The sequence below is a fragment of the Paroedura picta genome, chromosome 7 (assembly GCF_049243985.1).
Source record: "Paroedura picta isolate Pp20150507F chromosome 7, Ppicta_v3.0, whole genome shotgun sequence".
NCBI lineage: Eukaryota > Metazoa > Chordata > Lepidosauria > Squamata > Gekkonidae > Paroedura > Paroedura picta.
The window spans coordinates 99942047-99964688 of record NC_135375.1 but is presented as its reverse complement, the minus strand read 5'-3'; the positions used below and the strand labels follow the sequence as shown (position 1 = coordinate 99964688).

The window sequence follows — 22642 nt, the reverse complement described above, 5'->3', positions numbered from 1 at the left end:
GCTCACAGTGGAAAGGGTGGCCCAATTGCAAGCCTGAGCAGCTTGCAAGGGCCTCTTGGCAATAATCTGGCTTATGCTCTGGTGCATTTTTGTGACTGTTTTGGTACTAAAGTGTGGATATATACTGCTGCCTTGATTTTATTGGTAAACCACTTTGAGCTTTTCAGAAAGGGCAACATAAAGTATCTTAGATAAGCTTGAAATGAAAACCAGAGGGAGAAATAGAATCATTGTGGGTGTAAAAGGTTAGTCAGTTTCTTTCATCAAGTCTCAGATAGGCTTTTTGTTAGAAAGAAGTAATGAACCGCCAGGCACTGGCAGCAAATGGACAGCGGGGCCAAGCAGGCTGGCGGTCCCAGGGAGATCCGAAACAAAAACACTAAGCGCTATCATCATGCAGTTATATTGATCGATGGTGTGGCCACATTTGAAGCACTACCCAGAGCCCTGGTCACCCAGGCTTAAGGAGTGTATCGTGTGAAAATGGCAGCATATAAGGCTGGCGGTATCAAAACCCTGGGATTTCTTGATGGCCCTGAGTAGGAGTTAATTAATTTTCCCCCCTATTTTTAAAAACTTGCTAAGCATATGAACATATATGGTCATGTTGACCTCCCTCCCTCCACCCCCTCCCCCACTAATGGCCCATGAAGGGCCTATAGGGGTTAGGAAGGAGAGGGGCCCTGGGTGGGCGTGTACTATGCTTCCCAACCACATCTGCACCACTTCGGGGGTTTCTCAAAGCCTGATGTAGGTTTCAGGGGTTTCTCAAAAGTAAAAATGTTGGGAAAGGCTGGTACAAGGCAACTGACAACAATAATAAAGACCAGAACTCAAGGAAGGAGCCTGGACTACTGCCTTTATATAGCCTCTAAAGGGAAAATAATATTAACACGGAGATTTTCTTGCATATTTTTTGAGCAGTCACGTTTCAAGAATCTCTCTCCAGAAGACACTAAATCTGCCATGTAGACAATGCCATTTTTGAACTGTGGAGACAGCAGAAGATTCTCTACAGATTCCCAATCCTGTGTGCATAATTTGTCACACACACACCCCCAAAGCAAAACATAATGCTCTAGTAATCTATCACTATACATTTGTAACCATTACGAGAAGCTTGGATCAGTCTGTCCGCAGTTCACCGAGGGTCACTCTGTTTGATAAGCCTCCGAAACGGCATGGGACTAGTCTGATGATCGGGGCATCTGGTTCAATGATGACAAGACCTTCCTTATGTGGATCAATGAGGAGAGCCACCTGCAATTCTAAGAACACTTACCTAACAGCAAGCCCTATTGAATAATAGGACTTACTTTCAAGTAAACCAGCTTAGGATGGCTGCCTGCACACTACACAAAATTAAGTTTGTGGATTTTTCTCCAATGGTAAGAAAGAGCTGTCTGAAGGTTGGGATGAAAACAGCCAGCAGATGGGCAGCGTTTTCTGTGGGTCCGTGTTTTCCCCAAATATTGCCAGGGTCCCAGCAACTTGAATTACAATTGCCCAAGGATTCTCTGACATGCCGTTTTTTTTCCCGGTTCTGCAACTTTTCATCCTTTCTGGAAAGCACTGCCACTGTCTTTTGGGGATGGGGGTTGGAAAAGCTTCACCGAAGTACACACCTGAGTTGTTTTAAAATGGTCCTTGCCTGTCAAGGCCATGACTCACTCCGGAGTCCAACCTCCTTATTACCATTCCATTGCCTTTTTTCTGATTGTTAATTTATCAAAACCTACTTGCCACACACAATTTTTGCCTGGATGTATTTGTGCTAAAACAGTAATAACGTTCAGTTGTGTAAGGAAAGATCTGACGGCAATAGGAAAGAGTTGCAAAGAGAGCAGTGGTTAAAGCATCCCGTTTTAAGAAACTACGGGAGGAGAAATGCAAAAGCCTCAGTCAAGAGAGCCCTTCAAAAGTGCTCCCCACAGCAAATATGCCAACAGGAGGCTGTACCCTATCACCCTGCTCAGCTGAGAGCAGTATATTCTAACGATACACGGGGCCTTTTGTCGATGCAAGGGGGTCCTCTGCCAGCAAGCCTTCTCCAAAAAAGGAAGCTGATATGTATCCAGTGTTATTAAATGTTACATTTGTTTCATAATTCCCAGAAGTATTTCCCCATCTTCGATGCTGGGGGTGGGAACAAACAGTGATAAAGTCTCCAGAACCATCCTCCCATAGAAAGAAGGCCGGAGATCAGGTGTGTATTCCTCACAGAAAGGAAAAGTTCACTTCATTTCTATCCTGAAGGGACAAAGGTAAGCCATACTGTGCTTAGGACTAATACGTTTTTCTCCACAGCCTAAGAGCCTCGCTGGATCAGGGCAGTAGCAAACCTGGTCCACCATCCTATCTCACACAGTGGGCAACCAGTTACCTGTCCTTTATTTCTTCAAAGAGAAGAAGCTCACAAGAAAGACCTGAGAATATTAAGCATTCATTTTTACCCCACTACATCTTCTTCCGGGATGTGAACTGGGACAATACAGCCCACTCTTGTTGGATCTCAGGAGCTAAGCAGGGTCGGTACTAGGACGGAAGGCCACCAAGGCCGACTTTGCAGAGGCAGGCAACGGCAAATCACCTCTGCTTTGAAAACGTTAGAGCAGGAGTAGTCAATCTGTGGTCCTCCAGAGGTCCATGGACTACAATTCCCATGAGTCCCTGCCAGCAAAACCCTGCCAGTCCATGGACATTTGGAGGACCACAGGTTGACTACCCCTACGTTAGAGTGTTGTCATAAGTTGGCCGCGGCTCAACCGCACTTTACACACACACATACCTGCCCAGGGCCCACTGAACACACCTGAATTACCGCTTAGTAAATCCAACAGAGCAATCAGCATAGTATGGCATGCAGACTTTGGATGTTAATTATTTGTAGACCAAAAGAAAGAGTGTTGGTTACCCTGAGCACTACTGACATTGCACGGAAATTAAATGCGGAAAGGTGACAGGCACTGCTGCTGGGAATTTGATTTACTGTTATTCTCGTGGGATTGTGCAGACAAGCTTAAAATTTAACTGGGAGCATTTTAACAGCAAGGTAGCGGCAGAACGCTATGAAGTTCTTGGGAACAAAGCACAATAAGCAACTCTTGGATTAGCTTTTCGTTACTGCAGCTCTTAAAAATCAATACCCACAAGCACCATGCACTCCCCCCCCCCTTTTAAGTATATTTACACTGGAAAAAGCAGACAGAGGAGTTGCAAAGACTGATTAGCCACGCCAAACAACCCAGCTTCGTGCTGCTCACCTGTGAGGACAGCTTTTGCAGAAGGATCTGCAAGATCCAGGGCTGACTTCCCATCGGTGTTCCGGATATTTGGATCGGCTCCATGCTGCAGTAGCACTGTGCAAAGAGGGGGAGAAAAAGGGCTAGTTCTCAAACCAGACTGAATATGCATGCCCATATTAAACACTCCCGTCAGCTGCATAAATTAACAATAAAATCAGCTACATTAAATTAACAAGATTGCACTCTTTTTAACAAAGGCCACAATCCAGAGAGCTCTCACAGCACCCTAGGGGGAAAAGAGAACTTGTCCCCTTCTTCTGGACAAAAGCCCTCCATGTCACATGCAGCATTTCTCCACCACCACCCCCTCCAGTATTTGGGGGGGGGGGGGACTCAAGACAGAAGATGAGGAAGAAGGCTGATGCTGGGAACCATTCCCTGAGATGTGGCTGAACTCTGCAAAAGCACTTCGGTCCCCGCTTCAGTGGCATGAACAACAAATACAAATCCCAAATACAAAGCAACAGTAAGACCTTCCTGGCTTTGGGCCACTGACAATGCTGACTTGACAGCTGTGGAGTCAAGCGTATTTCAAGCATTCCACCCCTAGGAACTTAAGGCCAGTGGTCCATCTAGTCCAGCGTCCTATTTCTCACAGTGGCCAATCAGTAGGACATGGAGGCTGAGACTTGTCCTGATGTCTCCTGGCACGAGGATTCAGAGGTTGACTGCTTCTGAACGTGGAGGTTCCCCTCAGCCATCGATGGACCTAACCTTTCATGAATCTATCCAATCCCCTTTTAAAGCTGTTCATTCTTGTGGCCATCACTGCATCCTCTGGCAGGGAATTTTAATCACCCCCTGTGTAAAAACAGGGCTCCTTTTGCCCATCCTGAGACTCAGGCTGATTGTCCTCTGCATACAAATTTCTGGATGGCAAGCAATCCTCTGCACTCTCAAGCGTCTGTGTCTTTTCACCAGCTAGAACCTACATTTACTTCTTGTTCTCTTGAGAGCCCTTCTTGCTCCCTTGATTATCCTTTACAGTAGCGGTCCCCAACCTTTTAAAGGTTGAGGACCACCTCCAGGGGTGGCGAAGAGCCAGCAGCCCAGGCGCCGCGCATGCACGTTAGTGACCCTGGTGGTAAAAACGTGCATGCACGGAGCTGCCGCACATGCACATTTTCACCACTAGAGGGCGCTGACGCGCATGCGCGTTTGAGCCCAATGGCGTGCCGGCAGCCACACCTACCTCTTCCCCCCCCCAGCAGAAAACTAGCCAGGCCGTGAGTGAAGCGGCCGCTTTGGAGGCCACTTCTCTCGTGGCCTGGTGAGCTTCTCTCTGCAGGGGGAGGAGAGGCAGGAGTGCCGGCCTGTCACTGAGGCCTTCGCGGCCTGGTAGTGGGCTGCGGACTGGGGGTTGATGACCCCCCCTTTACAGCATAAATATGCTACAGTATTAGCAATACGACTTTCAGGGACAGCAAACGCGTTGTTATTTTTACATTTAACAAGCCACCCCAGGGAAGAAGAGGCCATCTGTGCCACAGCATCCTAAGCTGGTAGCTTCCGGACACCTCTAGCAGCAAGACTGTTTACAATGTCAGGTGGCTCATCAAGAGGAAGGATGGTGTCCTGCCCATGAGGGCAAAGGAAATAAAAAGTCAAACTGCTGACAGAGAACAAACTTTTACAGAACATCACTTCAATGCAAGGGAAGTGGATACGGTTTTATGGAAGTAAGTCAGTTCCTCTTTCAGTTGCTAGGCAAACTCAATGCTAAGGAAACCTGCAGCCACAACTTGAACTGAGACCCACCTTAGCCAAAAGATCCTTAGCCGAAATATCCTTTCAAACCGCAAGATTAAAGCAGCTCCCTTTTACTGCAGAGTCTTGCTCTGGCAGAAGGAGGGTCCCTCCTTTTCCAGCAATGAACCAGTTTTTGTTAAGGCTTTATAAAAAAGGTTGCTCAAGCAGAAACACTAACATGGGGAAAGGTGCAAGAAAACTAGAGCTAGACATTAAATGTATTCAGGTCATGTTGATAACAGAGGATGATAACGTGGCTAAATACCAAAGGCTACTCTGTTCTGGATTCCCAATGTGAGTGTGGCTCAAAATAGGATATCCAAACAAATCATACTTGTTACTGGCTGCTAGGCCCTGGCTAGTTGGATGCGAGACCCCCAAGGAATACTAGGGTTGCAACACAGAGGCAGGCAGTGGCAAATCACCTCTGAATGTATCTTGCCTTGAATACTCTCTGGGGTTGACATAAACCCACTATGACTTGACAGGGGAAATAAAGACTTTGCATTCCCACAAAATAAAATTAAAGCTTCCCAAAACATTCTTTAAAGCGACTGACATCTTCACAAAATATTCTTTTTATACATAACAATCTTTTATTTAGCTAGCTTGGGTCATCTGTATATGGGCTATCATCATAACAGTGAATTTTACATATTCCTGGAATTCACAGCTTTAAAGGGGGGAAGAAAGTCTAGCACCATTCATTGCAGATACAGAAGAGGAAAGCTATATCTCCACAACGGAAGGGGTTACTAGATACACTTTTTTGAAAGACAGAAGCTGGGAATTTACAGAATGTGTCCTACTTGTTTTTATAACTATATGAAAATACTGAAAAGGACCAATGGCTCAGGGAAGTGGGGATGACCTCTGTTAGAGGACTGAGGCATAGGAACCTGCCATGTGCTGCTATGCTGTATCAGCAGCAACATCAGCAATGGTGAAGTTGCACGAAGCTTGTTGCTGTGAAACCACCATAAAGGCTTCTCAAAAGGCAACCTGAATTCACTCATTGCTTGCTCCTGAAAAAGTACCGCTGCATAGCTCAGGAAGCTGCTCAAATGGTTGTTCAAAAAAGAAAAAAGCACGTCAAGCTCATATTTCAATAACACCGACCGAGAGAACGTTCAACTAATAATGGTAACATAATGAGGAATAAAAGAGAAACAGGAGAAATGTTGGGGAAGTCTGGCATGAGGACAGCTGAGATATACACAAAGCTGGATTGTATAACTAGGTGGGAAATATACAGACAAAGCCAAAATCATTACAGAAACCAGGCTAATGTGCTTTAACTTTATTAGCATCAACACCGTTCTCCCAATGTAATCACCAGGAGTCCATAATTTACATTCAAGTACTCAGAACCCATAAAGAGGCAGCTTGGAGGGGGAAAAAGACACACTTACCGATACACACGTCTATCTTGCCTTTGATAGCAGCTTCATGCAAAGGAGTGTAGTTCCAGTTGTCTCGGGCATTCGGATCTGCACCCTGACACAGCAAGAGGCTGACTACCTCCGCATGACCAAAGGAGCAGGCATTGTGAAGAGGGATCAGCCCACCATCATCTCGAGCGTGGACATTGGCTCCTGTCTGCAGCAAGTGTTCCACTACATCTTTTCGGCCAAAGCCTGGGGGGGGACGGGACAAAATGCAATACAAATACATTAGACTGAGGCATGCATTATAACGAGGAAAATATACAAACAGGTACGGCACAGAAGCATTCAGATAGGCCACTACTAACTTTCTGTTGGTAGTACTGTAGTTCAGTGGTCCCCAACCCCCGGTCCGGGGACCAGTACCGGTCCATGGATCAGTTGGTACTGGGCCGCAGCTCCTCATCATCCTCCTCCCTGGCTGCTGCCTCGGGAGCTGCCATGCCACTCTGCCGCTGGCTCACCTTTGGTGTTCTCCAGTGGGCACCATAGCTGGGGCTTCCCCTCGGCCTGGCACTGCGCAGCTGCTGCTGGCAGCGCCCCCAGCGGGCGACGGGAAGTCAGGGCAATGTCCCTCAGCAAAAAACTACCCCCCCCCGGGCCTCAGTAAAATTGTCAAGCGTTGACCGGTCCCCAGTGATAAAAAGGTTGGGGACCACTGCTGTGGTTAATTTGGCTCCATCTGAGTACACTTCCTGTCACAAACATCATACCCAGAATTTTAAAGTCCAGCTGTGCTCATAGATAAGCAAAGAGCAAGCACACACAACTTTAGAAGAGTTGAAGAAGAGTTGGTCCTTATATGCTGCTTTTCTGTACCCAAAGGAGGCTCAAAGCGGCTTACAATCGCCTTCCCTTTCCTCTCCACACAACAGACACCCTGTGAGGTGGGTGAGGCTGAGAGAGCCCTGATATCATTGCTTGGTCAGAACAGTTTTATCAGTGCCATGGCGAGCCCAAGTTCACCCGCTGGCTGCATGTGGGGGAGTGCAGAATCGAACCTGGCATGCCAGATTAGAAGCCGGCACACTACACCAAACTGGCTCTCTGTCTTTCTCCCCAATAGGGACCTAAACGGGCTTACATCATTCTCTTCTCCATTTTAATTTCACAACAACAACCCTGTGCAGAAGGTTAGGCTGACAGTGTGACTGGTGCTAGGTCACTCAGCAAGTTCTCATGGCAAAGAGCATCTGAGTTCCCGCAAAACTTAGCCTGACACTCCAACTGCTACAACACGCTCTCTCTATTCTTGCCATTCATCCTAACTTGATGGTAAGTGGATGAAGAAAAACTTTTGCCAGAACTCGGCAGCAGTTGACCCTAGAGGGAGGAGATTTAAAATATCCTCCTGTGCACCTGGTCCTGGCCTAGTCCCTACAATGTTGCTAACAGCATTACAATTATCGTGGTCCTTTCGATGCTGACAGGAACACACAGCAGCCTACAGAATCATTTCTACTAGAATACGGTGCACAGATTTTAACATTGGTAAAGCGGGACAATACTGACCGGGGGGGGGGGGTCTTCATTAAAAATTTGGTCTACATGGAGCAACAAAAATTTTCATAGAACACAAAAATGGTATTGTAATATATATTTTTAAATTTCAACATAAGTACAATTTGCCAGGAGCCCCCAGATGTCCCTCCAAAAGTGGAACAATCTGGTCATCTTATACTAGAATGTAAACTGATGCTAACAGTTAAGCCAAAACTGATGTATGCACTGCAATGCTGACAGATGACACTGCTAGATCTCCAAAATATGCTTGTCAGAGCCTTTATGGTGCTGGCACCATTCATGGAGGAAACGCACACTGTTTTCCTTAGGAACTAAATATGGTCTATGCCAGGGGTAGTCAAACTGCGGCCCTCCAGATGTCCATGGACTACAATTCCCAGGAGCTCCTGCCAGCGAATACTGGCAGGGGCTTCTGGGAATTGTAATCCATGGACATCTGGAGGGCCGCAGTTTGACTACCCCTGGTCTATGCTGAACAGCCTCAGCCACCAGTACAAGTTAGCATAGCCTTAAATTAGCACATTATCTAGAGCAGTGGTCCCCAACCTTTCTGAGGTTGGGGACCGGCAGGGCATTGGGGCGCGGCCCACGGCCCGCACGGGCCCCGCCCACGCATCGGCCGCTCCCGCGGGCCCTGCCCGCGCATCGGGCCACGCCCGGGAGCCGCGCCCCCACATCGGGGCGCGGCCCGGCCCCGATTCCCTCTCCCCGCCCTCCCGCAGTAAGAAGCTTCCCGGGAAGTTTTTTACTGCGGGGGGAGGGGTGGGGAGAGGGAGCTGCGGCCCGGCACCGGGCTGCGGCCCGCTGGTTGGGGACCACTGATCTAGAGTAGTTTCTCCAGGAAGAAAATGAAACTAAATGTTTAAAAAAATGCCCTACAAATATAAACCTAAATAAAAAATCAAAATATGGACCTTGCAGTGTCTTGAACTTTTGTAACTTTCTTAATATTAAAAATCAATCGTGGCACTAAATCTCTGAAATTCTCTCCCCAAGGAGTTATTCTAATATTGGATATTTTATATGTTTTTCTTCTAAAAGTTGTAGAATGTAATTTCCATCAGGTATCTCTTAAATTGTTAGCCTCCTTGGTGCCCTTGTAAGGACAGAAAAGCCAGATATTAATTTTGTGCATACATTTTTTTAAATATACACCGAACACTATACCATAACAAATGGTTAGAATCAAGCTCAAAAATCACTTTAGTGCCTTAATAAGTCATTCTTTAAAAAAGTAGAGCCTTTGTGTCTGTCTGGCACCAAGGATATTTTAAGAGCTTTTACACGCCATAAATAATGAAAGTTTCATTTTAATTGAACAGTGAAAGCCTGGGCCACAGGGAATGGAAGAGGAAGTTAAGACCAGCATCCTTTCTCAGGAGACTGGCTGGCGAAAGACGGCTTAGCGGTTGGCCTGCAGCCAGCAAAGGAGCCAGAAAGCTGAGTTTTGCAGCTGGCTGAAAAACAGCTGGGGAGATCTGAAGAAGGCTGCATGCAATTTGCTTTTGGGGAACTGAAAAGGTCGCTTTGAAGGCCGGCACCGCCTGGAAGCCTGCCTCCTCCCCCATGAGCGGCTTGTGCAGTTTGTAAACAAACATGAACAAAACACCTCAGGAGGCCTCCAAGGCTCTTCACAAGAACTGACCCTCCAGAGAGGCTGCTCTTAAAGCGACTACCACTGGGGAAAGCTACAAGCACCAAACATTATTCTCTAGTTCTCATAGGAGGCCTCTTGAACCTCAGTACGCATACTCGCAAATTTAGAAGCTTAAAGGCAGCAATCCCAACCCCCCCCCCCCCAATTAATGTAAGGACAAAGAGAGAGCCACTGTTTGTCCCAGTCTGGGAAGATATAACAGGTTTGCCATTCAGCCACCATTCCGGTTGCTGCTACTTGCAATTGTTATTGCCAACATTCAACCTCATGAAACTGACAAAGGACAGACATTGTATCCAAATGACTGCCTGAACTGTGGCACTAACTTCCTGCCTCTATTACCCGTCCTTCACTTTACAGATTCAAACGTTACAAATGCCTCCTTTGCAGCCGTGATTTCCAGTTCTGGGTCGGCTAGCCGAAAGTAGATTCCTAAATAGTTATTAACTCCCTTGCGCCCGAACATAACCTTAAATTACCAGCACTAGGCTGCTCGATAGCTTGAGCTGCGGACTATAGCACAGCAAAAAGAGAGAAGCAAGGAAGAAGCGTTTCAACTACAGAGTTGCACAGCTTTGTTCTACAGTTGTAACAACTTAACTTCAGTTTTTTAAAAAAATCAATGAAGAATCCAAACCCAGCAAAGCCTTTCACATTAAGAGACACCTAGACTGACCCACTGTATGCAGCAGGGGTAGTCAAACTGTGGCCCTCCAGATGTCGATGGACTAAAATTCCCATGAGCCCCATGCCAGCATTCACTGGCAGGGACTCATGGGATTTGTAGTCCATCAACATCTGGAGGGCCGCAGTTTGACTACCCCTGGTATGCAGTAACATGAAATCCACAATGCATGGTATCTGTAGAGCCCCATAGATGATGGATAAAAGTTTAGACCAGGCATCCCCAGTAGTGTGCAGACTTCTGGAATTGTGAGAGGGAGCCAACACAACATGACTGCTGTGGGGTCAGGGGACCAACTTCAGCACCTTGCGAGGGTTTCCGCCAAGCATCTTCCCGCAATAGGGGTAGCAGTTTTGGAATGGGCATCCCCCGCAAATATAAAAGTGATACCTAGCACCCACAGCCACCACGCGGGGGACCACCAAGTTAGAATCAAGCTGAAAACCAAATTCAAGAACATAGCACTAATTCTATCAGCTGACAAAAAGCCTTCTCAGTAATGCTAGAATAACAATCTGTTATTATGCTTATGCTAGAATAACAATCTGTTACTTGTTTACAGAATTAATCAAATAATCTCCCAGCTCAGATGGCTCTTCTCATCTCAAAATTATACTCTACAAATCAAATCTGTGCAAACTGCCATCTCTTTCATTAAAAGTCCCTTTATCATCATCATCATCATCATCATAAATAATTTCTGACTCGGTAACAGCCAGCATTTTCAGCAGAAAGACCTGTCTTTCAACAGCATAGCACCGCTTTCATTTGCTAATGACCCAGAGAATATAAGAACCTATTTTGCAATCAATGTTTTCCTTTCCACGTTCATGGACTGGTCCACATCAACTTGCCTGCTCAGGAACTCTTATCTACTGACACCCTGTGTATTACCTATGATTCTGATGGACAACTCACAGATCACTGGAGGTTCACGCAGGGATGTTGGAGAGGACTCTTGGTCCTCACCTTTGTCCTTCACTGAGAAACCCCTAATAAGCCCTCAGGGTTATACACCCATCTGACCATACTACTGGAGATTAAGAGCTAAGGAAACCCTAGGCTTGCCTCAATTTCCATATGAAATTTAGCCACTCTTCCAAGATTGTCCCAAAGTGCTTTTCCAAATTAAATCTCTTGCATTTGGTAAGACTCTTTAGTGTTGCATTCACTTGCAGACTCTGGTCTAAAGACTCAGCAAATGTAAAACCAAGGAGAACTATGTAAACACCATTCAGTCTGGGGGAAATGCAAACACCCTTTGGTCTGACTCAAAAACAAAAACCTTGCCAGGTAATCGGATCAAAGCATGCCTTAAAAAATTCAAGGGCCTTTCTGTCTCGAAAGTTTTATGTCCTGAAGTACCTGGGCAAGCATCTATGCTAAAATACCAACAGCATTCTGAAATAAGACAGCATGCTTAGCATGCTGGCAAAGAGGCATGTAGACCAAAAACCTAAATGTACTAATGAAGGAACCTGTATCAACACTTAAGAAGTCATTAATCTGCTTCCCAGAAATGCTACAGCTGCAGAAACCACCGATACATTAGAACAAGCTTGAACTAGTAGCAGCAGATCTGAATTACCTCTAAAATCATCCATACCAGAGAATACCTCCTTTAATCCCAAATATGGGGAAAGTTAAGGCTATCAAGGCCAACCAACTGAAACTGACCTATTACCTGTTTTCTTCTACCTGTTTACCTCAAGGAGGCAACAGAAAGTCTGCCTTGTATGATTAAGCTGTTTTTTCCCCACTGAAAACTGCTACTGGCTTTCATTTTTTTAAAGGAGATTCTTCCTCCCCTAACAAGCCACTCTATCAGAGACAGCCCAATTCCTGTGGTGCTGAATGAATTAGACTCCTCTTCCATACAATTATATTATTGTTCAGCATACCATTATAACAAACCCTAGCAAATTTTGAAAACAAGCATACACACAAGAACCTGGACCTCCACACTTCGCCAGACGAATGCCTCAAGCATCAGCTTTACACTGGAAACGTTAAGCTCTTAATTGTGCCATGCAAAACAACCACAAAAGAAGGATGAAAGGCATTTACTCACAGCGAGGCGAGTGTTTTTAATACATCCCTTTTTCATAATGCACTTGTAAACCCTAAAGCAGTCATACCACGTGTTCAATGCATCTTCCATAATATTCATATGCAATTTAGGAACCGCTCTCCCCTCCACATATGTTCCGCCTTTCTACTGATTTAGCTTCTGCCAAGAGCATGAGGAGTTATTATTTGGTAAGGAAACCATTAATATTTATTAGGCATACTCCCCCACCCTTCAAATCATCACCTCCCATTCCCCAATAATGTTGATTGATTCAACATGTGGTATTCTTTCAGTGCCATGTGAGAACACCCCAAAGACCCCCATACTTACAAGGAATATTTTTTAAAGAGTACAAAAAGGAAGTTGGCTTGCTGCAGATGAGGATCACAGAAGAGCTGGGTCAGTAGTAAGTCCATAGCTACAAAACAGCCACCCTTAGGAGTAGCCTACTTACCTAGGCCGCCTATTATTGGGGGAACGTTCTTATAAATTAGGAAATCTTACGAACTTCAATTTTTCAACTTCCTCGTTGGGAAGAGGCAACCCCCCCCCCCCGCCATGAGTTTCTTGAGCCAGTTTTACCCTGCTCTCACTCAGTACCGCATTCCTGCATACGTTAGTGGATGACTGTAGTAGGTTTTAGTTCACAAACGTTTATGTTGCATCGTTAAGTATTTTAAGAAAAATGTTTTCAAGACTTCTTGTTGATCAGCTGTCCAAAGGACACATGTAACAAAATGTCCTCTAATGGGGGGGGGGGGGGGAGAAAGATGGTCCTGAAAAACTAAAGGCAAAGCCATGACCACCTAAAAGATATATCTTAAAAAATGTAAAATAAGCCTACACTGGAATCTAGTGATATCAGATAGGAAACTATTCTGAAATATTAATCTAATATCAACACATGAAGTAACTAGATTTGTTTGCAACAGGACAGATAACCCAAAATGAATACAATGGGGAAGTGTACTCTAATGCAGGGGTAGTCAACCTGTGGTCCTCCATATGTTCATGGACTACAATTCCCATGGTTGACTACCCACAGGTTGACTACCCCTGCTCTAATGAACTAAGGACAAAGCACATGGTTTTCTTCCCCCCCACCTTCCATTTTACAATAACAATAACCCTGTGAGGTTGGTGAGTTTGTATAAGCGGGCCAGAGGTGTCCTTAGAGGGGGAGTTGTGAACAACCATATTAGCCCACCTCAAACTAAGTTCACAAACCAAATAAAACCCATATACCTTTTCATATGGTTGGTCTTCATAAAAGGCATTAAAACATTTACTCAAAGGCAACTCTAGGTTTTTCCAAGGCACACTGTAAAAAAGGGTGATCCCCTCACAGACACTTCTTTCCTATAATAATTGTTGTACGGATAACGCCAGGGAGGTCCCCTAAAATTCAGGATAATCTTCCTTTCATGTAATGAATGAGAGGAATGGGAAGGCAACTGTAAGCCGCTTTGAGCCTCCTTCGGGTAGGGAAAAGCGGCATATAAGAACCAACTCTTCTTCTAAACACCGGCGTGCAGATTTTGGCCCAAGGTGACCCAAGTGAATTTCATGGCAGAGTTAAGGAGTCGGAACCTGGGTCTCTGTCCCCCCCCCCCCCCCCGGCCCAACTCTAACTACTAGTCCACATTCACCTCTCCTCTAAGTCTCACGCTTTTGCTGTATGCACACCCCGGGCTGTGCGCGCATCTTCCCAAGGGCGACCGTGCCCTTTGCAAAGCGCCCCCCCCCCCCGCCGCCCAGCGTCCCACGGGACCCCCACCCGCCTCTCGGCCTGGCGCGGCCTCCTCACCGGCGGCGAAGTGCAAGGGGGTCGATTTCCGCCCGGCCATGTCTTTGGCGTTGACGTTGGCGGCGTCCACCAGGCGCCTCACCCGGGTCACGTCCCCATTGCGGCAGGCCTCGAGCAGCTCGCGGAAGGCCCCGCTGCCCACCGGCGGAGGGGGAGGCTGCAGCGGCGGAGGGGGCGGGTCGGGGCTGTCGGCGGCGGCGCCTGCGGCGGGGCTGGAGGCCGCCGAGGACGACGACGAGGAGGACGACGACGACGAGCCGGAGCTGCTGCTGCTGCTGGTGGCGGCGGCGCTGCTGGCCCCGGAGCCCGGCGGCGCGGGAGGCCCGGCGCTTTCGCCCAGGCTGTCCGGGGAGAAAGGCCTCTCGCCCGCCGCCGCCTCCCGGCCGCCGCCGACACCGCCGCCCGGGGCCTCGCCCTCGGGCCCGGCCAAGCTAGGCCGCTGCTGCGGAGACGCTCCGACGGGGGAGAGGCTGGGGCTGCGCGGCGGCGAAGCGGGGTGGTGGGGCGGCGGCGGCGCGGGGTGGTGGTGGTGATGCGGCTGCGAGCGACGCGACGACGACGAAGAGGAGGAGGAGGAGGATGCCGCCGCCATTTCCCAACTTCCAGGAGCGCTCTGGTCCTGTCACTGCGGCAACGGCGGCCCAGGGCCCGCCCCCACTTCCGGGATGTCCCGGCCAATCACGGGGCGGGGGTAGAGGACGTGACGTCGGACGTTGCGATGGCGACAGGAGACTTAGGAACGGTTGCCACGGCGCGGGTTGCTCTGGCGGGCCGAGTGTCGTCTGGAGCGAGCCCGGAGGAACTCCCCGCGACTTGTTTGCACATGCGCGGGGAGGAGGAGGGGGCTGCGCTTCCGGAGTATGCTGATAGCCCATTTCTGAGCCGCTTTTTAAATGCACGAAGTTTATACTAACTTTCAGATAAGGGCTTCCATCCGAGCAAAGAACGCTTTTAAACTAGCTATTTTCTGGACATTGCATTGAATAAGTTATAAAACTACCCCAAATTATTTTACAATTATCTTTCCCCCCATTAATCTATGATTTGTTAAGTGGTTTAATTAATGTTTGTTTTTAATGTTATTTGTATCGAATTTTACGTTGCTAACCGCCCTGAGCCGGCTTGTCTGGAGGGGCGGTCCTATAAATCTAGGAAAGAAAGAAAAACAGATCTCCAAATAACTGATTAACAATTTCGCACTCCCTCAGGAATTCAGGGGGTGATCTTTGACAATGGCTCGCTAGCCATTCCTGCACCTTCAAGAGAGAAATATGCAAAGGCAGTGGTCCCCAACCTGCGGGCCGCGGCCCGGTGCCGGGCCGCAAAGGCCATGGCACCGGGCCGCGGCTCCCTCTCCCCGCCCCGCCCCCGCAGTAAAAAACTTCCCAGGCCGCAAGCTTGCGGCCCGGGAAGCTTCTTACTGCGGGAGGCGGGGAGAGGGAATCAGGGCCGGGCCGCGCCTGTGCGGGCCACGCCCGCTCGGCCCGATCCGCGGGCGCGGCCCGATCCGTGGGCGCGGCCCGGGCGCGGCTCGCGGGCGCGGCTCGGGTGCGGCGTGGGCGCGGCCCGCGGGCGCGGCGTGGGCGCGGCACTATCCGTGGGCGTGGCCCGCACGGGCGCGGTCCGCGGGGGCGCGGCCCGATGCCCTGCCGGTCCCCAGCCTCGGAAAGGTTGGGGACCACTGTGCAAAGGGGTTACACAGCTGAAGAAACTACAAACGGAAATATACTGTGCAATGGGCAAAATTAGTAGATATGCTTACAATAAACAATTATTTACAAACAAAAAGGAAATGTATCACTTGTAGAGGAATTCTCAAAGGAATCTAAAAGTCTCCCTGCGGAGGGAATTTCAGAGCTTTGGCGGCATGATTGACTTAATATTAAGAAATATATGGAAAAGTTCAAGAACGTCACAAAGTCCATGTTTTAATCTGTATCCAGATTTGTGTTTGGAGGGCGTTGTTAAATGTTTAGCCACATAGTAGATTGAGTTGTCATGATATTAAAGACACCAAACCTATGATCTCTTATTGAGGTTCGATTGAACCACAAGATTCTTGTCACTCCATATTTGAGGGTGTGAGTATCCTTGAGGTTCCATTGAACTGTATACTACTGTGAATTGAAAAAGATCAATTCTGGGTGGCAACATCTTCCTTTGTCAACTCTACACGTTTTTTCTGATTGCTTTGAGCATTCCTCCACAAACAATACATTTCCTTTTTTTGGGGGGGGGGGGAATGCAAGACAGTTTTTGTCTGTAAATATTTTTTTACTGCAAGCATATCTGCTAATTTTGCCCACTGCATAATAGATTTCTGTTTGGAGATTCTTCCACCTTTGCCAGGCAAGGCTCTTAGCACGCTACCTGATCTGGGAGAACCTAATCACATTGATTCATGCAACAGTCACTTCTGGATTAGACTACTGTAACTCACTGTGTATGACCTTGCCCCAGAAACTTCAGCTGGTACAAAATGCAGCTGCGCGGGACCTTACTAGGACACATAGAAGGATGCATATTTGACTTGCCTTCCTGCAGCTGCATTGGTTCCCAGCTGAATCCAGATCAAATAAGGTATTGTTTTTAACCTTTAAGACCTTGTGCATTCTGGGCCCTCTGTATCTCGAGGTATTTACAGCCCAGAGCTGGCAACCCTATGTGGAGCTTAGGGAGGACAGGGGCCTTAGTGGGGTACCATAGAGTCCACCCTCCAGAGTGGCTGTTTTCTCCAGGGAGACTGATCTCTGTAGACTGGAGATGAGATGTAATTCTGGGGGATCCCCAGGTCCCACCTGGAGGCTGGCCTCTCTGTTGTACTGCCTTCCTCAAATTCAAGCTGGTTCAATAAACATACTCACAGCCTACAATGGCAGTAATGAATAAAACCCAACCAGTTATAGTTCCATCAGATTTCTGTGAACCTAGTCCTTTTACATTATGAAATGACTCATCCTATTGATTGCTCTGGTTTACGATCTACATTTTGCAGTCTTCCTTGAGCCTCCACGAGAAAGGAAACTATAAAACAAGCATAATGCAGAATATATATTATTATTATAGCTATACATTCTAAGAAGTAGAAAAATAAACCGAATGCTGCTCATCCAAGAGCGTTCGTATGTGTGCATGGAGCTCCCTTTGTATCTTAATGGTTAGATTAGGCTAAAAGAGAAGAACTGGCCCCTCGTTAGCCACTCTGATATCTGAAGAAGAGATAGATTAAATTATGATAGGGCTGTCAGTGGCTACTAGCCATCCCGACTCTGCAGAGCCTGCTCATTCAGGAACACTCAGACTCTGAATCTCAGAGCCTGGAGACAATATCAGGGAAAGGTCCTGGTCTCTGTGCCATGTTGTTAGCCTTCCAGAGGAACTGGCTGGTGACTGTGTAAGGCAGGATGCTGGACTAGATGGAGCACTAGTCTGATCCAGCAGGGCTCTTCATATGTTTTTATGACCTGTTGCTGGTCCTTTGGAGCAGGGGTAGTCAATCTGTGGTCCTCCAGATGTCCATGGACTACAATTCCCATGAGCCCCCGCCAGCGTTTGCAGGCAGGGGCTCATGGGAATTGTAGTTCATGAACATCTGGAGGACCACAGGTTGACTACCCCTGCTCTGGAAGAATTGGTTAGCCACTGTGAAAGGATGCTGGTCTAGATGGACCACTGGCCTGATCCAGCAGGGCTCTTCTGATGTTCCTCTGTCCTGTTCTTTGACCTCCAGAGGAACTGGCTGGCCACTGTGCAAGGATGCTGGACTAGATCTACCATTAGCCTGATCCAACAGGGCCCTTCTGAGGTTCTTCACTTCCACAGAAATGTGGAAGAGAAGTCACTTCCCATATGTCTTCTGATAAACAATTCCAGAGAATGGAAGTAATCACAGGAAAAGCCCCCATCTAGTTCTTGAGCTAAGGAAAGAACCACTGACCCACCCACCCCTGGTCTGTGAACTCACAGACAGGTGGTCAGTGTTCCATCTAAACTGTGAACATGAGAGAAGGGATGCCAGGTGGAACCTGGGGATTCCCCAGGATTATCATTAATCTGCAAACTACAAAGATCACTTCTCCTGGAGAAAATGGATTCTTTAGGATGTGGACTGTGGCAACGTATGTTCCTCTCTTCCTCAGACTCCATCCCAAACCTCTAGGGGTTTCTCAATCTGTATCTGACCACCCTATCCCACAATCCCCCTCCAGTGACCTGGAGGTACCTAGCAGCCCTATGTGAGAGCCTGCTCATTAACACAGGAAGCCCTGCTCAGCAGCAATCTGGAGCTGCCAGGGTCTTGGCCTGCCCATTGCCCTTTTAAGATTATATCAGTTATAGGCTGCTCTTCACTCAGCATGGAGAGAAAATTAGAGAACCTTGCAGGTGGTTCTTTGGGTATGTGGTTCCAACCCTGTGAAGGTCTTTCAAGGCTGAAATCTTCACCTTGGAAATGACCCTGAAGGCAAACTGGCATACAAAAGAGTGGAAACTTCCAAGTGACATGTAAGTGCTGTCCCACATACAGAACATTGGATCCTCCTACCAAGCACCTCAAAAGGATGTGGACCAAATTTCACTTCAGAACAGTAAAAGGCTGTATACCACTTTGGTCAGCCCATGCCTGGAGTCCTGTGTGCAGTTCTGGAAGCCTCATTTCAAAAAGGATGTGGACAAAATGGAAAGGGGGTGAAGGGGAGTGATGAGGATGATCCGGGGCCTGGAGACCAAGCCCTGTGAGGAAAGGCTGAGGGACTTGGGAATATTCAGCTTGGAGAAGAGGAGGGTGAGCGGGGACACAATTTCTCTCTCAAAAGTATTCAAAAGGTAGTCTCTCTTAGGAAAGAAAGCAGCAACTTTTAGGTTAGGGCCAACATACGATGGGAACGGATTTGGGATAATAATAGATTGTATTCTTATATGTATTAACAATTACTTTGCTGAGAAAGACAACAGTAACTTTTAGGTTAGGACTAATATGCAATGGGAACTGAATATGTTCTTTTAAAGATAATAACAGACTATACTCATACATGTATCAACAATTATTTTGCCAGCTGGTTGTTTCTTTTTCTTTTCATCTCTCTGTAAGCACCTTATATACAATAAAAAAGAATTTATTTTCTTGTAAAAAAAAAAGTATTCAAAAGATTATCACTTGGAGGAGGGCAGGGAGTGGTTCCTGTTGACAGCAGAGAATACGACACGCAGTTATGGGTTGAAACTATGGTTAGAATGGTACCAGATGATGAAGAAGAAGAGTTGGTTCTTATATGCCACTTTTCTCTACCTGAAAGAGTCTCAAAGCGGCTTACAATTGCCTTCCCTTTCCTCTCCCACAACAGACACCAGCTGAGGGAGCCCTGATATCACTGCTTGTCAGAACAGCTTTAACAGTGCTGTGGTGAGTCTAAGGTCACCCAGCTGGCTGCATCTGGGGGAGTGCAGAATGGCATGCCAGATTAGAAGTCCTCACTCCTAACCATTACACCAAAGTGGGGGGGGGGGATATGGAGGGGATTTTCACAATCAGAGTAATTCAGGTGTGGGATCGGATGCCTGTGGTGAGCTCCCCCTCACTGCCAAGTCTTCAAGCAGTGGCTGGGCAGATACTTATCCTGGATGCTTTAGGTTAACCCTGCATTGAGCAGGGGGTTGGACTTGGTGGCCTGTATGGCCTCTCCAACTCTATGATTCTAAGTTCAGACTTTCCAAGAAAAGATTCAAGAGTTCCCATCAGTCCTTCAGAAAACAGGGTTCGATCCTCTTTTGAGTGGTCACACAAGGAAACAACCATTCATCAATCCCAAAGAAATAAATCCCCTGCAAAGTATTGGCACCTTCTGGCCCAGTGCCCCCTCTGACTTGTCTGGATTCAATCCCAGCTTATTATGCCCCTGTCGCTAGGGAATAAACTCCTGCCGAATGTGTGAAGCTTGTCCTCCTTTAAAAAGAGAATCACATCAGGGGGTCAAGGCATCTTGCTTCTAGGCTGCTTCCCCCACCCCCATGTGTAACTAGCGGAAGTGTGGGACATTTCTGCTGTGCGTTATAATCAGGCCTGTTAGCCACACACACACATATCAGTGGGCCAGGAATGGACGGAACCTGGTTGCTCCTACACAGCAGAGTTACTGCAATGGTCTGGGAGACACAAGGGGTGGGTTCAGATCTCCCCCACCATCAACCCCCTCCCCCTTTCCAGTCTGTGATTTATACCAAGGGAGGTTGCAAGGCTGCTTTTGAATAATTCTGCCTTGAAGCATGGCCAAAACACCTACAAGGGAAGTGGTTTACTCACATTCTTGAGAGCAGAGAACAAAGGCGGGGCAGCCACAGCCTGGAGTTGCCTGAAGGTGGGAATCCAAAGGTGGCCGATGAGCACAGGGCATTTGCCACTGATAACATAAGGGTAGGTGGTCATGGAAACAGGCCCAGGCTGGGTTGACCCTTGTTTGCATGAGGGCAACCAATTGCCTGGAGGGGGGAAAGCCCTGTCCTTTTAGGAGAGGATTTAACATGTAGAAATGGGCAGTTGAAGCTTTTCAGGCCAGGAAATAAAGAGCATCACCTGCCGGAAAGTATCATCTCCATTAAGCTGCTATTAAAGGGGCAGGATTATTTTTTTCAGGCTGTTGGGGAACCCATGCAGGGCCAGGAAGAAACAGCTTTCTAGAGAGGAAGGCAGAGAGGAAACGAGCTGTCGTTTTGCGGCCCTGTTGGTCTGAAGCAGCTAAACAAAAATCTGAGTCCAGTGGCACCTTTAAGATGAACAAGGTTTTATTCCAGATGTGGAAGCACACTCCTTCAGTTATAATAGGACAGCATTTCCTCAGCCAAATATATGGGGGGGATGTGTGTTAATTGCGAGGAAGATTTTGCTATAGAGTTCAGAAGCATAATTAACTGGCCAATTATAGCTGAGACAGGCTTCTGACAACTGCCTCAATCTTATCTCAGCTATAATTGTCTGGTTAATTATGCATCTGAACTCTAGCTAAACCTTCCTGGCAATTAAACCCTGTATCCAGCTGTTCCGAACCCCCCACCCCACCCCCACCCCTGGCACCCTTTCTCTACCTCTGTTTGGCTGAGGAAGACTTCTTAGGCTTGTGTGTTACTGGTAAAGATTCCGTTTGTGGAACAACAACTCATAACATTAGACCTTCTTGTCTACAGAAGTATTCAAAACTGAGACCCACTCCAGAATCTCTGTCTTTCACAAGGTTTATCAGAATAAAAGACAGAAGACATTTTAGACAAGTTTCTTTGCAAGAACTTTATTTCATGTTGCTGTTTAGAGCCATTACAGGTTCTTGTTCTGGTTGCTTGCTGCACCATGCTTTCCAGTATCTTTTGCTTTTCTTGCCAGCAGGGGATCATAGGAACTGTAGTCCGTAAACATCTGCCCTCAACCATCCCTCTCCATACCCTAAGGTGGACTTACAGGCTACTCTTTCCAGAATACTTACAACATAGAACAACACACAGCCTTTCTGTACCTAAATTAGATTATAATGAGTTAAATGTGTGTGGGTTAATATTCATCAATTCTCATTTCATCCTAAGGTTAGTAACGTTCAAACTTCTTGACCCCCTACCATATATGGTCCCTTTGCTCAGACCAAAGATCACTACTAAATCATTTTAACACTTCCCCATTTAGTAGTTTCGGGTTCTCAGGAACAGTTATTTTCAGAAGGTTTTTCCTCCACATTCATCTTCATAGCCCTTCACTAAAGACAGACTCTCCCCGCCCAATTTCCATCCAAGCCTTTTTCCTTTACAAGCACAATCCCAAGGCTAGATTCAAGTGGGTAGCCATGTTGGTCTCAAGTAGCACAACAAAAATAGAGTCCGATAGCACCTTTAAGACCAACAAAGGCTTATTCAAGGTGTGAGCTTTCAAGAATTTTTGTTGGTCTTAAAGGTGCTATTTGACTCTATTTTTGTTAAGTTCATCCCTGGTAAGTTCTTGGAAAGAAAACTACCAAGGAAATCAGGGGTTGATATATAAAGGTAAAGGTATCCCCTGTGCAAGCGCTGGGTCATGTCTGACCCTGGGGGTGACGCCCTCTAGCGTTTTCATGGCAGACTCAATATGGGGTGGTTTGCCAGTGCCTTCCCCAGTCATTACTGTTTTACCCCCCAGCAAGCTGGGTACTCATTTTACTGACCTCGGAAGGATGGAAGGCTGAGTCAACCTTGAGCCGGCTGCTGGGATTGAACTCCCAGCCTCATGGGCAGAGCTTCAGACTGCATGTCTGTTGCCTTACCACCCTGCGCCACAAGAGGCTCTTTACACAAAAGTAAGCAATGGCAAATCACCTCTGGATGTCTCTTGCCTTGAAAACCCTACTACACCTCAAAAAAGATATTACAGTAATCGGAAAAGGGACAGA

At 47.3% G+C, this 22642-nt stretch overlaps 1 protein-coding gene across 2 annotated transcripts in view; it reads right to left on the bottom strand.

The window, feature by feature from the left end:
• TNKS (tankyrase) overlaps window positions 1-20710 on the bottom strand; it is a 98635-nt gene extending 77925 nt beyond the window's left edge. The window contains exons 1-3 of one of the 2 annotated variants that reach the window (XM_077345677.1): window positions 20542-20710; window positions 6467-6691; window positions 3264-3359 (exon numbers count right to left, since the gene is read on the bottom strand). In XM_077345677.1, coding sequence (XP_077201792.1) covers window positions 3264-3359; window positions 6467-6691; window positions 20542-20701 — 481 coding nt within the window. In that variant the 5' untranslated portion in view covers window positions 20702-20710. Of the gene's footprint in view, window positions 1-3263; window positions 3360-6466; window positions 6692-14243; window positions 14919-20541 lie in introns of those variants that run through there. The other variant, XM_077345675.1, reaches the window with a different exon arrangement.
• Window positions 20711-22642: the final 1932 nt, after the last annotated feature.